This window comes from Rhipicephalus microplus, chromosome 6 (assembly GCF_043290135.1).
Source record: "Rhipicephalus microplus isolate Deutch F79 chromosome 6, USDA_Rmic, whole genome shotgun sequence".
Lineage (NCBI taxonomy): Eukaryota > Metazoa > Arthropoda > Arachnida > Ixodida > Ixodidae > Rhipicephalus > Rhipicephalus microplus.
Genome location: NC_134705.1, coordinates 177,251,585 through 177,268,540, shown reverse-complemented (window position 1 = coordinate 177,268,540; position 16,956 = coordinate 177,251,585). Strand labels below are relative to the sequence as shown.

Here is a 16,956-nt window from a genome sequence, read left to right as displayed (position 1 = left end):
GCACGCTTTGTTTAGAAATTCCCGGCCATGAGGCCGTGCCCGGACCGCGTGTGTTAGTCCCTTGGTTTGGCGACAAGGATGGCGTCAAAGTGACGCCGTGAAACGGGTTTCGTGCGTGCAAATGAGGCATTGATGTGATTAGAAAGAAAGCGACAACATAGAAAAGAAAAAAAAAAGAGGGAGGGGGCACAGGCCGGGGACGAGTAGTCGCAAAGTGTTAAGTGTGCAGTTTATTTACGTGCGGCACACAGGTGAGCTGTTGCAGCTGTGAGTTTTGACAAATATTGCGTGTGTCATGTTCAGTGGACACGATGAAACGTTTGTTTTAGCGAACGCGTTGTATCCGCTGTGCATGAATTGTCGCTTACTCGGTTTGATGTCTCCTTGCCGCTGGGGCAGCTGATACGAGTGATACGCCATTTTGCAGCAGTGAAGGGTGCGTGAATGAATGGCCAAGAAACTTAGCAACAGTAACGAGAAAAGAATTACAAACAAACAAACGAAAGCACGTTTGCCGTGTATATTCAATCTTGTAGTGCAGAAAAATAGTGGTGGTGGTGGTAGTGATTAGAATGAAGAGGAAAAAGGCACCTAATTTCTGTCTGCCTTCAGGCGACACGGCGCAGTGCCTTATAGGGGTGGGGGGAAGGAGGGATAAAAAGAATAGAAGGAAAGTAGAAGCAGAAGAAGACAGCCAACGAGAGGAAAAAAGAAGGAGATAGGAAAGTGGGGATCCGGTCGAAGCAGTCCAAGGGCGGGGTGCCACAATGCGAGAGCTACACGGCGTCAGGAGACCGCGGAGGGCGAACCAGTCGGCGGGAGCTACGCTGAAGTCGGAGATCGCGAGGGCACAACCGTCCAGCTTGAAATCCTGCGAGCGAATCGAAAAATAGTCAGTGCAGCAACCTGCGCGGCCAACGCGCTCCTCGCGAAGAAAAGAGGGAGAGAGAGACGAGCCGGCCGCCGACCAACCGGCGTGCGCCGTTCGCCTTCCTCCTCAGTCTCGCGGGTCGGCGCCGACACCACGACTCGATCGTGTGGAGCATTCGCTTTCCGGGCGCGTTTCGAAGCAGAAGCAGAACTTCGGAAGCCGTCATGTCTGGCCGTGGCAAAGGTGGCAAGGGGTTGGGGAAGGGTGGCGCCAAGCGTCATCGAAAGGTGTTGCGTGACAACATCCAGGGCATAACCAAGCCGGCCATCCGTCGTCTGGCGCGCCGTGGCGGTGTCAAGCGCATCTCTGGCCTCATCTACGAAGAAACTCGCGGCGTTCTCAAGGTGTTCCTCGAGAACGTGATCCGCGATGCCGTCACTTACACCGAGCACGCCAAAAGGAAGACCGTGACAGCCATGGACGTCGTGTACGCCCTCAAGCGTCAGGGCCGCACCCTGTACGGATTCGGAGGCTAAGAAGCCAGCGGCGTCGCCTGCAGCCAGCCAACGAGAACACAACAGCCCTCTTCAGGGCTACCCACTTGATGCTTCGGCAGTGTGATCCCAGCGGTTCGCCATACCCGCCCGTCCCTCTTTGCAATATCATTGCGTCATCGCTCAGGTGAGCAGCACCTCGTGTAGTAGTAGCCTGATCGCGCTGGGTACTTGTCACGTTCACCGCATTTCGTTCGCGTCGTCGTCTTTCTCCTGGGTCTGCATGCACGAATAAATCGCCGCATCTGCGAGTTCTTCCTCTCCTTCCTGCAAGCCAAGCTGCTAAAACGGGCCCGTCAAGCGAACTTCGCCTAGTTAGTTACCTTATCGCGCGAAGGAAGAAGCCGAGCGCAGCGTTCTACCCTGGTCACTGCATTCTTGGAGACACGACTATGCTCAGGAAGCACGAACTCGCTTTTCTGTTTGGAATGCCCACTACACGATCGCGTCACGTTGTGTCGAAATAAATAAAAAACGCCCTATGTTCTACCGTGGGGCACGCAGACGAAGAACGGCTGTGTACTTACAAATGAAAATTGATTGTGACAGGTTGGTCGTGTTTACCGCCGTGCACTCAGAAGTGCCCCATTCAAGAACACATTGTGTACATTGTCCCGCCTAATTTTTTTTTTTTTTTCCACACCTGGCGCTGCCAAGCTGTAAAAAAAAAAAAAAAAAGAAGCAAGAAAGAAAAGTGGAAGGGGATGTTTAAACAATTTTCTGCGCAAGTCAGAAGCAAGTACACAATAAGCGCTGCCCATGCGGCGTGCTGAGGCAAGCTGCACTTGATAGAAGTGGCACTCATGTACTGTACTGGTGCTGCGAACACTGCAGTTGTGAAAGCTTTACTTGGACGGACAGCCACGCAACAATTGTTTCCATTTCGCCGGCAGAGGTGGTCACTCTAGGGAGGCTGGCTTGGCCGCCCACGCGAGAGGGGGAGGGGGACTGGCCCATGTAAACGCGAAAGGTTCGAGCGCGGGAAATTCGAAAGCAAGGCGCGCTCGCGTGAGCCTGCCGTCAGATGGCGACACCAACCCACGAGCAATGCATTTTCAAGTGCACCCTTCTTTTCCCACCCCCCTCCGCACAGGAAGAGGCGCGTCGAATGTGTAACCAAGGCGCACGACAGTGGTTCTGCTCAGGCAAGCCTACCTATAACAAAAATTGTTCTCCAAGTGTGTACCTTCATTTTCTCGTGAAAATGTGAAAGCCGAGTGAATGGGGCTTTTTGAGGCGCGTGTTGATCTTCCTTTCTATTATGATTATTATTTTTCACCCTTTCATTGAGTCCATTTCCTGCTTTTTGTGCCACATATTTAGCACTTAGAGGTGGGGGGGGGGGGGGGGGATTGCTGATGTGTAAGATGGAAACGAAGAGGAAAGTGAGCCCCGAAACAACTGTCTGCATCAGGATGCGACACCTCAGCGGTAGCTCACAAGGGATGGGGGGTGAGGACGGATTAAAAGGATAGGAATAATGGTGTAGAGAAAGAGAGATGAGGGAAACCAGAGTGAGACGACATATCGAGGGAATAGGAGTAAAAATGAAACAAAACATTCGAACGCAAACACCCCGTACATCCAACCGCCATTGAGCGCACCTAGTTGTTTGGCAAGTATGTATGAGTGATTCTTAAGAGGGAAAGGAAGATAAAATTGAGTCCCGTTACTGTCTGCTATTGAGCAAGTAGGCGCGCTCAGTGGCAGTTGGATGTACGGGGTGTTTGTGTTAGAATGTTTTGTTGCATTTTACTCCTTGTCATTGCGCCGACTTGTATGCATATACCAACACTGCCGGTGGTCTCTCGTCGTCTTCGCCACTCTACGTAATGGTCGCAAATGAGCGACAACGCAAGGAGCAAGTTTTTTTGGCGTGGCAGTGCGCATTTGGCCTCGGTGATGCGAGGCGCGCTGTTGGCGTGAATGGTGGCGTCTCGCACTCCGTCGCGCCCCTTCGGGAAGCGACGAGCTACAGCGTCGATTGATGTGTTGCCTGGAAGGCGAAAGAAATGCGCAGCAGGCTGTATTGTACAGCGGTAGTGGTTTCGTTTCGGTGTACCTCTTTGCAGCCGCGAACTGCACGGTTGCCCGAAAATGAGCGCCAGCCAGCATCCTGGCGCACGCTTCCGCGCTCGCACGCGGACGGGTTCTCACGCGTCGGCCAATGGGAGGGAGAGAGATGGGTCGTGCGGCGAAGCCGCTTGCCGTTCTCCGGCAGGAGCGCAGTTTCGCTCCGCCAGTCGAGGTGATCGGACGTACGAACCATGGCCCGAACTAAACAAACCGCGCGCAAGAGTACCGGAGGCAAGGCTCCGCGTAAGCAGCTTGCTACCAAGGCTGCTCGCAAGAGTGCCCCTGCCACAGGCGGGGTGAAGAAACCTCACCGTTACAGGCCTGGAACCGTGGCCCTGCGTGAAATTCGCCGATACCAGAAGTCGACCGAACTGCTGATCCGCAAGCTTCCCTTTCAGCGCCTGGTGCGGGAAATCGCTCAGGACTTCAAGACGGACCTCCGTTTCCAGAGTTCTGCCGTGATGGCCCTTCAGGAAGCTAGCGAGGCCTACCTCGTTGGTCTTTTCGAAGACACCAACCTGTGCGCCATCCACGCTAAGCGCGTCACCATCATGCCAAAGGACATCCAGCTGGCTCGGCGCATTCGCGGTGAGCGCGCCTAAGTTGGGCTGCTCCCTGCGCTTCGGTCGACAGGCAAGCAACAACAAACGGTCCTTCTCAGGACCACCAACGTGTCTGCTTTGGCTACGAGACCACTCCAGGCCACGTACTCCGGCCGCACCCTCTTTTGCTGTCATGTTTTGTACGTTCGTGGCTGCGCTGTCTAGCGAGCGGAAGAAAGGAACGTCGGCGCGTCGTTATTACGAAGAAATGGCTCAGCTTTGACAATTCAAGGTAAAAGTGTGTACCATTATGAGTAGACAGACAAAAGGTAGGCTAGCTTCAGTCGGTATGTGTGCAGCAGCCGTGCTGCGAACCTGTGGTGTGTCAATTTCATTTATGTGTTTAGCTTTTTGCCCGCCGCTTGTAAGGTGTTTTTGAGGGCTTCTGTTTGCGTAACGCCATGGTGACTTGGGCTGCTGGACCCCGGCGCAACTTTTGGGTGCACTCGTAGGAGGTGATGAAGTTTTACCGAGAGACGAAATAAACAATTGTATCGGGCCACTTGGTAAGGATCCATCTTGCTAGGAAGCGCTGCCACTATTACACAGACCTCACAACACAAGCGCTTAACTTCAACTGAACGTTTATTGCAAACGTCAGAGTTTATAGAAAAAGAATAGTAAAAGGTAGACAACTAAAAGCACACGTGCCAGTCCCGCACATTACTATCTGTTATTCTCTATCACCCCATCCAAAACACAGTTCTTTCCGCGTGAGCGCGATAGAGAGTGCACAAACACACTCAAAATCATCGCGTGTCATTTCCTTTCATTTCTTTTGAAACAGAACAAGTTTTTAAGCCATATTCTGGACAGTTTTTTTTTGTTTGTTTTTTTTGCAATAAACGTTTAGTTGAAGTTAAGCGCTTGTGTTGTGTGTTCTGTGTAATAGTGGCTGCGCTTCCTAGCAAGACAGACGAAATAAATTGTGTTAGAAGCACGAAATGAAATGCGCTAACGGCGGGTTCTCTCTCTCTCTTCTTTTTTACCTTACGTTTGTTTTTCGATTCAAAAGTATTAAATTTACTCTGTCCCTGTGCTGACCCGTTCAGGTGTCATCGTAAAGATAGACGGTTACGTGTGGAGCTTCACAGTAACTAATGACAACGCTTACATGCCCTTTTCTGTCTCTTTCGGTGCCGAGCTGCGTGATTTGGTTGTCTCTGTGCAGCATTTGGCGTTGCGCACTGGTGGCTAACTGATGTCGCGAGGAAATATATATATAATATAGACAAAAACAAACACGCTTGAGGGTACGAACAGAGCCATCGTGACTGCGAAGCGAAGCCCGGCCGCGTCACCTGTTTGGGTGGTCCTTAGAAGGACCGTTTGGGGAATGCGGCGAGCGCGCGGAAGGGGTGCTCGCTTACGCCTTCTTCTCCGTCTTCTTCGGAAGAAGCACGGCTTGAATGTTGGGCAACACACCGCCCTGCGCGATGGTGACGCCGGAAAGCAGTTTGTTCAGCTCCTCGTCGTTGCGGATGGCGAGCTGCAAGTGACGGGGGATGATCCGGGTCTTCTTGTTGTCACGAGCGGCGTTGCCCGCCAGCTCGAGCACCTCGGCGGCCAGGTACTCGAGTACGGCAGCCAGGTAGACCGGGGCGCCCGCTCCGACGCGCTCGGCGTAGTTTCCCTTGCGTAGGAGGCGGTGAATACGGCCCACGGGGAACTGAAGCCCCGCGCGGCTAGAACGGGTCTTGCTCTTGCCTTTCGCCTTGCCGCCCTTGCCACGTCCGGACATGGTGTTGCTTTTCGCTTGCCGGTTGAGAAAAACTGCTGCCTTCTAAGATGAGAGCCGTGCTCGAATGGTTTCCGTTGCCACCATCGCGCGCCGCCGCTCGCGGGGAACGGATGAGAGTGTGAGAGAGGGAAGCCGTGCGAACCAATGGGGCGCGCGCGTTGTGCTGATCTCGTCAACACCCCTCGCTCATATTTAAGCGCGCCGCGCAGGGGCGACACGCGCATTCGACTCTGGTCTCGCGTGCGTGTTGCGTGAAATCATGCCTCCCCAACCGTCTGGCAAAGCCGTCAAGAAGGCCGGCAAGGCGCAGAAGAATGTGCGCGCCACGGACAAGAAGAAGAAGAAGCGCCGCAGGAAGGAGAGCTTCTCCATCTACATCTATAAGGTGCTGAAGCAGGTGCACCCCGACACTGGTGTCTCCAGCAAGGCCATGTCCATCATGAACAGCTTCGTGAACGACATCTTCGAGCGTATCGCCGCCGAGTCGTCACGCCTTGCTCACTACAACAAGCGCTCGACCATCACGAGCCGGGAGATCCAGACCGCGGTGCGCCTGCTTCTGCCCGGAGAGCTGGCCAAGCACGCGGTGTCCGAGGGCACAAAAGCCGTCACCAAGTACACCAGCTCCAAGTAGGCGTGCGTCGTGGGCCACAGCGAGCGGCGACAAATCAACGGCTCTTCTCAGAGCCACCCAAATTGTTTGCGTCGGCATAGGGGTTGTGCTGAGAGATTCGGCTCCAAATCCATCCTCTTCTCTCTGTTGAACACCGCTAGCAGGAGCGTTGGTGTGCCGCGCTCGACGTGTGTGCTCGGGTAGGTTGAACAGGTAAATTAGAGAAGACCGAGTGCGCGGAGAAAAGTGCCACAAGTACGGTAATGGAGGGAAAACCAGGAGCGTGGTAATTAAAAAAAAAAAAAAAAACAGGGGGAAGGTGGCCGCTGCTCAAAACGTAACATGACCTCGAGTGTGTTCAGCTCTAGGGGAATGATCGAAAAGAAAACTAGCGTCAGCATTTGCCCGAGCAACTCCGACATGTCGGGCCAAATACGAAGGGGTATACACGGTATGCAGTGCATGCGGAGAGAAGGGAACTGCAGAACACTTGATAATGTTATGTAAATGGCTTCACCCTATAGTTTAAAATGATGGCGCAGAGTTTTTCAAAGCACCGGGGGAGGGCAAAATATACTTTAGGCGGGTAGAATCAACTAGAAGGTGGTTATCTTATTGGTGGCTACAGTCAAAGCAAGAGTGAAAACTAAACCATTCACTGCAAAGCGCCGGTCCTATACTTCACTATTTAAGGGGGACAAAATAAAAAGATAAATCTAGTTGTTGTTTAGCTAAGCATGTCCGATGTGAAGGGTACAGCCACATTCATCAGCCAGCGCCGAGTTCCTTCTCTGCCACGCCCACTCATTTGTTTACGAAATTGGGGCATTCATTTCTTGAGAGCGCAGGGCAGGCCCGTTTCGAGACTGTAGGAGGAGTGAATGTAGATTGAAGTGCGCGATGCGGTGAAAAATGTGCGGAAGCATTGATGCAAGAAAAGATGGGGGAGAATGTATAGACGCATGTGACATTAGCTGTAGAAGCGGAAAAGCGTGGGGGCGGGCTGCATGCTAATTATTGCCCCAACGCAAAGTATCAACAGCCCCCATGGAAAGGGGAAAAAAAAAAAAATAAGCTGTGCGTACGCATAACAGGGGTACCACGCAGGTGATTTATATAGTGTACAAAGAAGTACGAAACTCAGTAAAGAAAGGCGGTCGACAGGGGGTATGGGCATTTCCTGTTTTTTACCACCGAGTGCTCCGTTTGCGCGTCGCCGAAACAAACATAGCCAGGCCGGCCAGCAAACGACACTGCTCGGCTTGACGTTTACATATCACACGGTGTAGCGGAACACTGTGTTCTCTTCGAAAGAACAAATGCGCCTGTGCTAGGCACAAATGAGTGGTGCGTTCCATTAGGAATATGGTTGGAAACTTACGTTAAATGAATGAGTGGACGCACCCTTTATTTCCGCTTGGTTTCGTGACGTGATGGACGGCAGCGAGCGTTGCAGTGTAACCGATACACATGTAACTGAGCGGTTGACGTCGGTCAGAATGTAGAAATGTGCAGTTTTCTGCGCGAAAAAGGAAAAGGGGGATGGGAGAAAAAATAATTGTTTGACGCTACCGCAGCTATCGTTATGGTGCGTCGTAGCGCCGCTAGAGATGCGTAGCATGCCAAGGGGAAGTCCGCGTTTAACTCGTCGTGAGCAAATGAATATAACGAGAGAAAGGACATCGCCAAAGAAAGAAAACAGCGGTGACTCACAATTAAGGCTGAACCAGCCAGAGTTGGCTGGCATGTTATCGTGGCCTTGGATGTCGTTTGGATCGCGGGGCTTGTCTGAGTACTGGTGCACGCGTTCGGCTGCAGCCGCCTTTCGTTCAGCAGGGATGATGGTTCGCGGTCAGTGGCCCTGTTTAAATAGATGCGAAGCCTAGTTAAAGTTGTTATCTACGCAGAATCGCCACACTTCATGTACCATTAGAACCGTGTCGTAGATGCGGTGCGGGAGGACTCAGTCCTAAATGGTGGGTTAATTAATTAAAAAAAAAAGAAAAAAAGCGGCTACTCAGGATTCGCAGTTGGACTGGATGCGAACCAAAGGTGGCAGTTTGGTTGTTGGGTTGCGATTGCCGCGGGCGTGTACCTGCACAATGCGGCCGTCGTTTGTAAGATGATTTCATTTGCGGAGGTTAGTGAGACCAGGCTGTGTTTTTATTGATGTTTCATTTCAGGATACCAACCGCGGCTTTTTCGAACGGCTTGTGGGTGTTTTGTGAGATCTTTTTAGATTACTGACTATGTTCAGCGGCTCGACAGTGCATTTGTATGAAGCCTTCAAGCGCGATCATTTTGTAAATTTGCATCGTGCGTCCCTGCCACCATGGGACCGCTCATGATTGTGAAAGATGAAACTGCGACCGCTTGAACACACTTGCACCACAAAAATGGCACGCGCAGTTTGGTATTGGTGCACGTGAGAAGGGAATACAATAGATGGGCATTGGCGCGCATCTTTTTCTCTTATTGATATGATATATAAGGATATGTCGGCGCACCATTATGGCACCGGCTACTCCTTAGCCGTTGAGTGAAACTTGAACACGTATCTTGAAGCAAAACATACAAAGCAGTGCATGGAAAGTAGAAAACTCGGGCAGAAATATGCAAAGACACACTTACACTTATATACACATATCAGAACACAATGGTAAGTAAATGTTCGAAAGTCAATGAATGAAGTCTCTGATAATGTCCCTCGTTAATATTCGGTCCACCAGCACAAAACAGTGGAGCACACGTCTGGTCCTTATAAAGATGCATTCGCTCGTGGGTACATAATTGTCGACACGTCATTCATTTCACAACACACACATGATGGGAGTCACGTGATACTGTACATAATAAGTACATTTGTTACAAATGAAAGTTCGTTATTTCTTAATACTTATCAGCAATCCCGCTGTCTTGTAAAGAACGTGTTGATGCTTTTAAAGCGTGCGACTGTAAAACTCGAGTAGGCCACGGACCCAGAAGTTTCTTCATGTTAAACGGTCTGCGGTCTAATGCCAACTGTTCGGACTTAAGACGGCGTCTCGTGATGTGGACATTCTACGAGAAGGTGACATACGTCTTCATCTATTAATCCACATTCGCATTCGGGACTTTCAGCTCTGCCGTGTCTGTGCAAAAAAAAAAAAAAAAAATGTTTTGTGTATGTCGTGCCTAGCCTCAATCGGTAAATTAGAGTTTGCGATATTCTATCTAATGCCAGCGTAATTTTTAATTCAATAGATGGATCGATGTGGTATAAATCGCACCTCTTTGTACTTTGGTCAAACCAAGCAGTTTTGCTCATTCTGAAAGTTTTATTCTTTATAATACTACGCAATTCACTTTTTTCGAAATATTGGTTGCCACGATGTGTAGACCTACTTTGTTTGCTCTGGACGGCAGATATCAGGCGTAATGAAGCTAGGAACACATGTGAGCCTCGGAAAAAGAAGTGCGAATAAGAAAGGCCAACTGCAAATCCTCTTTGCACAGCTGATGCCGTCCGGATAGTCGTTGATAGATTACTTAACAGGTTGTCAGCCTCCGAAGGTATTATGTAAGCGAAAGTACGCATGCGTAAAACATGCAGCGAACGAACACTCTTCCAACGCTGTAAAGAAGAAAGAATGCATAAAGGGTGGTGCATTTTACGCTCCAATATCGTCCTATGTAAGGCGCTTTAGAGTTAGGGCTGTTTTGCCTGTAATTGCGTGACCCTTGCAGGGTTCCTCACAGTGCAACCGTGCACTTGAAACAAGATGGGGAAACTTCGCTGCGACCGGACCGCTTGACAGTCCGTGTTTACGGGAGGAGAGGCGCGCCCGAGAGGAGGTGCGCTCTCACTCTCTGCCGTCCCCGTGAATGCTGAAATGAGCGCGGTCGCGTTGCGTGGCTTCGGTGAAACTGCCGTATCGCGATATGTAGTGGAGCTGCCACAGTAAAATTTGGGACACGCGTAGCCAGCCGAAGGTGCTGTTACTTTGCCGAATTTCACGTGCCGGCGTCCACAACAACGCGAGCACGCTTTGTTTAGAAATTCCCGGCCATGAGGCCGTGCCCGGACCGCGTGTGTTAGTCCCTTGGTTTGGCGACAAGGATGGCGTCAAAGTGACGCCGTGAAACGGGTTTCGTGCGTGCAAATGAGGCATTGATGTGATTAGAAAGAAAGCGACAACATAGAAAAGAAAAAAAAAAAGAGGGAGGGGGCACAGGCCGGGGACGAGTAGTCGCAAAGTGTTAAGTGTGCAGTTTATTTACGTGCGGCACACAGGTGAGCTGTTGCAGCTGTGAGTTTTGACAAATATTGCGTGTGTCATGTTCAGTGGACACGATGAAACGTTTGTTTTAGCGAACGCGTTGTATCCGCTGTGCATGAATTGTCGCTTACTCGGTTTGATGTCTCCTTGCCGCTGGGGCAGCTGATACGAGTGATACGCCATTTTGCAGCAGTGAAGGGTGCGTGAATGAATGGCCAAGAAACTTAGCAACAGTAACGAGAAAAGAATTACAAACAAACAAACGAAAGCACGTTTGCCGTGTATATTCAATCTTGTAGTGCAGAAAAATAGTCAGTGCAGCAACCTGCGCGGCCAACGCGCTCCTCGCGAAGAAAAGAGGGAGAGAGAGACGAGCCGGCCGCCGACCAACCGGCGTGCGCCGTTCGCCTTCCTCCTCAGTCTCGCGGGTCGGCGCCGACACCACGACTCGATCGTGTGGAGCATTCGCTTGGGATTCGCTCGCAGGATTTCAAGCTGGACGGTTGTGCCCTCGCGATCTCCGACTTCAGCGTAGCTCCCGCCGACTGGTTCGCCCTCCGCGGTCTCCTGATGCCGTGTAGCTCTCGCATTGTGGCACCCCGCCCTTGGACTGCTTCGACCGGATCCCCACTTTCCTATCTCCTTCTTTTTCCTCTCGTTGGCTGTCTTCTTCTGCTTCTACTTTCCTTCTATTCTTTTTATCCCTCCTTCCCCCCACCCCTATAAGGCACTGCGCCGTGTCGCCTGAAGGCAGACAGAAATTAGGTGCCTTTTTCCTCTTCATTGTAACCACTACCACCACCACCATTCGCTTTCCGGGCGCGTTTCGAAGCAGAAGCAGAACTTCGGAAGCCGTCATGTCTGGCCGTGGCAAAGGTGGCAAGGGGTTGGGGAAGGGTGGCGCCAAGCGTCATCGAAAGGTGTTGCGTGACAACATCCAGGGCATAACCAAGCCGGCCATCCGTCGTCTGGCGCGCCGTGGCGGTGTCAAGCGCATCTCTGGCCTCATCTACGAAGAAACTCGCGGCGTTCTCAAGGTGTTCCTCGAGAACGTGATCCGCGATGCCGTCACTTACACCGAGCACGCCAAAAGGAAGACCGTGACAGCCATGGACGTCGTGTACGCCCTCAAGCGTCAGGGCCGCACCCTGTACGGATTCGGAGGCTAAGAAGCCAGCGGCGTCGCCTGCAGCCAGCCAACGAGAACACAACAGCCCTCTTCAGGGCTACCCACTTGATGCTTCGGCAGTGTGATCCCAGCGGTTCGCCATACCCGCCCGTCCCTCTTTGCAATATCATTGCGTCATCGCTCAGGTGAGCAGCACCTCGTGTAGTAGTAGCCTGATCGCGCTGGGTACTTGTCACGTTCACCGCATTTCGTTCGCGTCGTCGTCTTTCTCCTGGGTCTGCATGCACGAATAAATCGCCGCATCTGCGAGTTCTTCCTCTCCTTCCTGCAAGCCAAGCTGCTAAAACGGGCCCGTCAAGCGAACTTCGCCTAGTTAGTTACCTTATCGCGCGAAGGAAGAAGCCGAGCGCAGCGTTCTACCCTGGTCACTGCATTCTTGGAGACACGACTATGCTCAGGAAGCACGAACTCGCTTTTCTGTTTGGAATGCCCACTACACGATCGCGTCACGTTGTGTCGAAATAAATAAAAAACGCCCTATGTTCTACCGTGGGGCACGCAGACGAAGAACGGCTGTGTACTTACAAATGAAAATTGATTGTGACAGGTTGGTCGTGTTTACCGCCGTGCACTCAGAAGTGCCCCATTCAAGAACACATTGTGTACATTGTCCCGCCTAATTTTTTTTTTTTCCACACCTGGCGCTGCCAAGCTGTAAAAAAAAAAAAAAAAAAAAAAGCAAGAAAGAAAAGTGGAAGGGGATGTTTAAACAATTTTCTGCGCAAGTCAGAAGCAAGTACACAATAAGCGCTGCCCATGCGGCGTGCTGAGGCAAGCTGCACTTGATAGAAGTGGCACTCATGTACTGTACTGGTGCTGCGAACACTGCAGTTGTGAAAGCTTTACTTGGACGGACAGCCACGCAACAATTGTTTCCATTTCGCCGGCAGAGGTGGTCACTCTAGGGAGGCTGGCTTGGCCGCCCACGCGAGAGGGGGAGGGGGACTGGCCCATGTAAACGCGAAAGGTTCGAGCGCGGGAAATTCGAAAGCAAGGCGCGCTCGCGTGAGCCTGCCGTCAGATGGCGACACCAACCCACGAGCAATGCATTTTCAAGTGCACCCTTCTTTTCCCACCCCCCTCCGCACAGGAAGAGGCGCGTCGAATGTGTAACCAAGGCGCACGACAGTGGTTCTGCTCAGGCAAGCCTACCTATAACAAAAATTGTTCTCCAAGTGTGTACCTTCATTTTCTCGTGAAAATGTGAAAGCCGAGTGAATGGGGCTTTTTGAGGCGCGTGTTGATCTTCCTTTCTATTATGATTATTATTTTTCACCCTTTCATTGAGTCCATTTCCTGCTTTTTGTGCCACATATTTAGCACTTAGAGGTGGGGGGGGGGGGGGGGATTGCTGATGTGTAAGATGGAAACGAAGAGGAAAGTGAGCCCCGAAACAACTGTCTGCATCAGGATGCGACACCTCAGCGGTAGCTCACAAGGGATGGGGGGTGAGGACGGATTAAAAGGATAGGAATAATGGTGTAGAGAAAGAGAGATGAGGGAAACCAGAGTGAGACGACATATCGAGGGAATAGGAGTAAAAATGAAACAAAACATTCGAACGCAAACACCCCGTACATCCAACCGCCATTGAGCGCACCTAGTTGTTTGGCAAGTATGTATGAGTGATTCTTAAGAGGGAAAGGAAGATAAAATTGAGTCCCGTTACTGTCTGCTATTGAGCAAGTAGGCGCGCTCAGTGGCAGTTGGATGTACGGGGTGTTTGTGTTAGAATGTTTTGTTGCATTTTACTCCTTGTCATTGCGCCGACTTGTATGCATATACCAACACTGCCGGTGGTCTCTCGTCGTCTTCGCCACTCTACGTAATGGTCGCAAATGAGCGACAACGCAAGGAGCAAGTTTTTTTGGCGTGGCAGTGCGCATTTGGCCTCGGTGATGCGAGGCGCGCTGTTGGCGTGAATGGTGGCGTCTCGCACTCCGTCGCGCCCCTTCGGGAAGCGACGAGCTACAGCGTCGATTGATGTGTTGCCTGGAAGGCGAAAGAAATGCGCAGCAGGCTGTATTGTACAGCGGTAGTGGTTTCGTTTCGGTGTACCTCTTTGCAGCCGCGAACTGCACGGTTGCCCGAAAATGAGCGCCAGCCAGCATCCTGGCGCACGCTTCCGCGCTCGCACGCGGACGGGTTCTCACGCGTCGGCCAATGGGAGGGAGAGAGATGGGTCGTGCGGCGAAGCCGCTTGCCGTTCTCCGGCAGGAGCGCAGTTTCGCTCCGCCAGTCGAGGTGATCGGACGTACGAACCATGGCCCGAACTAAACAAACCGCGCGCAAGAGTACCGGAGGCAAGGCTCCGCGTAAGCAGCTTGCTACCAAGGCTGCTCGCAAGAGTGCCCCTGCCACAGGCGGGGTGAAGAAACCTCACCGTTACAGGCCTGGAACCGTGGCCCTGCGTGAAATTCGCCGATACCAGAAGTCGACCGAACTGCTGATCCGCAAGCTTCCCTTTCAGCGCCTGGTGCGGGAAATCGCTCAGGACTTCAAGACGGACCTCCGTTTCCAGAGTTCTGCCGTGATGGCCCTTCAGGAAGCTAGCGAGGCCTACCTCGTTGGTCTTTTCGAAGACACCAACCTGTGCGCCATCCACGCTAAGCGCGTCACCATCATGCCAAAGGACATCCAGCTGGCTCGGCGCATTCGCGGTGAGCGCGCCTAAGTTGGGCTGCTCCCTGCGCTTCGGTCGACAGGCAAGCAACAACAAACGGTCCTTCTCAGGACCACCAACGTGTCTGCTTTGGCTACGAGACCACTCCAGGCCACGTACTCCGGCCGCACCCTCTTTTGCTGTCATGTTTTGTACGTTCGTGGCTGCGCTGTCTAGCGAGCGGAAGAAAGGAACGTCGGCGCGTCGTTATTACGAAGAAATGGCTCAGCTTTGACAATTCAAGGTAAAAGTGTGTACCATTATGAGTAGACAGACAAAAGGTAGGCTAGCTTCAGTCGGTATGTGTGCAGCAGCCGTGCTGCGAACCTGTGGTGTGTCAATTTCATTTATGTGTTTAGCTTTTTGCCCGCCGCTTGTAAGGTGTTTTTGAGGGCTTCTGTTTGCGTAACGCCATGGTGACTTGGGCTGCTGGACCCCGGCGCAACTTTTGGGTGCACTCGTAGGAGGTGATGAAGTTTTACCGAGAGACGAAATAAACAATTGTATCGGGCCACTTGGTAAGGATCCATCTTGCTAGGAAGCGCTGCCACTATTACACAGACCTCACAACACAAGCGCTTAACTTCAACTGAACGTTTATTGCAAACGTCAGAGTTTATAGAAAAAGAATAGTAAAAGGTAGACAACTAAAAGCACACGTGCCAGTCCCGCACATTACTATCTGTTATTCTCTATCACCCCATCCAAAACACAGTTCTTTCCGCGTGAGCGCGATAGAGAGTGCACAAACACACTCAAAATCATCGCGTGTCATTTCCTTTCATTTCTTTTGAAACAGAACAAGTTTTTAAGCCATATTCTGGACAGTTTTTTTTTGTTTGTTTTTTTTGCAATAAACGTTTAGTTGAAGTTAAGCGCTTGTGTTGTGTGTTCTGTGTAATAGTGGCTGCGCTTCCTAGCAAGACAGACGAAATAAATTGTGTTAGAAGCACGAAATGAAATGCGCTAACGGCGGGTTCTCTCTCTCTCTTCTTTTTTACCTTACGTTTGTTTTTCGATTCAAAAGTATTAAATTTACTCTGTCCCTGTGCTGACCCGTTCAGGTGTCATCGTAAAGATAGACGGTTACGTGTGGAGCTTCACAGTAACTAATGACAACGCTTACATGCCCTTTTCTGTCTCTTTCGGTGCCGAGCTGCATGATTTGGTTGTCTCTGTGCAGCATTTGGCGTTGCGCACTGGTGGCTAACTGATGTCGCGAGGAAATATATATATAATATAGACAAAAACAAACACGCTTGAGGGTACGAACAGAGCCATCGTGACTGCGAAGCGAAGCCCGGCCGCGTCACCTGTTTGGGTGGTCCTTAGAAGGACCGTTTGGGGAATGCGGCGAGCGCGCGGAAGGGGTGCTCGCTTACGCCTTCTTCTCCGTCTTCTTCGGAAGAAGCACGGCTTGAATGTTGGGCAACACACCGCCCTGCGCGATGGTGACGCCGGAAAGCAGTTTGTTCAGCTCCTCGTCGTTGCGGATGGCGAGCTGCAAGTGACGGGGGATGATCCGGGTCTTCTTGTTGTCACGAGCGGCGTTGCCCGCCAGCTCGAGCACCTCGGCGGCCAGGTACTCGAGTACGGCAGCCAGGTAGACCGGGGCGCCCGCTCCGACGCGCTCGGCGTAGTTTCCCTTGCGTAGGAGGCGGTGAATACGGCCCACGGGGAACTGAAGCCCCGCGCGGCTAGAACGGGTCTTGCTCTTGCCTTTCGCCTTGCCGCCCTTGCCACGTCCGGACATGGTGTTGCTTTTCGCTTGCCGGTTGAGAAAAACTGCTGCCTTCTAAGATGAGAGCCGTGCTCGAATGGTGGTGGTGGTAGTGGTTACAATGAAGAGGAAAAAGGCACCTAATTTCTGTCTGCCTTCAGGCGACACGGCGCAGTGCCTTATAGGGGTGGGGTTAAGGAGGGATAAAAAGGATAGAAGGAAAGTAGAAGCAGAAGAAGACAGCCAACGAGAGGAAAAAGAAGGAGATAGGAAAGTGGGGATCCGGTCGAAGCAGTCCAAGGGCGGGGTGCCACAATGCGAGAGCTACACGGCATCAGGAGACCGCGGAGGGCGAACCAGTCGGCGGGAGCTACGCTGAAGTCGGAGATCGCGAGGGCACAACCGTCCAGCTTGAAATCCTGCGAGCGAATCCTCGAATGGTTTCCGTTGCCACCATCGCGCGCCGCCGCTCGCGGGGAACGGATGAGAGTGTGAGAGAGGGAAGCCGTGCGAACCAATGGGGCGCGCGCGTTGTGCTGATCTCGTCAACACCCCTCGCTCATATTTAAGCGCGCCGCGCAGGGGCGACACGCGCATTCGACTCTGGTCTCGCGTGCGTGTTGCGTGAAATCATGCCTCCCCAACCGTCTGGCAAAGCCGTCAAGAAGG

At 52.0% G+C, this 16,956-nt stretch overlaps 3 protein-coding genes across 3 annotated transcripts in view; all 3 read right to left on the bottom strand.

Moving 5' to 3' along the window:
* The window catches only part of LOC142766089 (histone H2A-like), a 32,548-nt gene extending 15,823 nt beyond the window's left edge, over positions 1-16,725 (bottom strand). Inside the window, exon 1 of the mRNA XM_075867927.1 lies at positions 16,381-16,725. The gene's annotated coding sequence lies outside the window, so the exon portion shown is untranslated. The remainder of the gene's footprint in view (positions 1-16,380) is intronic.
* LOC142766087 (histone H2A-like) lies at positions 5,470-5,870 on the bottom strand. Its single transcript, XM_075867925.1, has one exon. It carries the CDS (start codon positions 5,842-5,844, stop codon positions 5,470-5,472), a length of 375 nt encoding a protein of 124 aa, XP_075724040.1. The 5' UTR covers positions 5,845-5,870.
* On the bottom strand, positions 15,946-16,388 carry LOC142766086 (histone H2A-like). The gene has a single exon (XM_075867924.1). The coding sequence runs from the start codon at positions 16,318-16,320 to the stop codon at positions 15,946-15,948; it is 375 nt and encodes a 124-aa protein (XP_075724039.1). The 5' UTR covers positions 16,321-16,388.
* Positions 16,726-16,956: the final 231 nt, after the last annotated feature.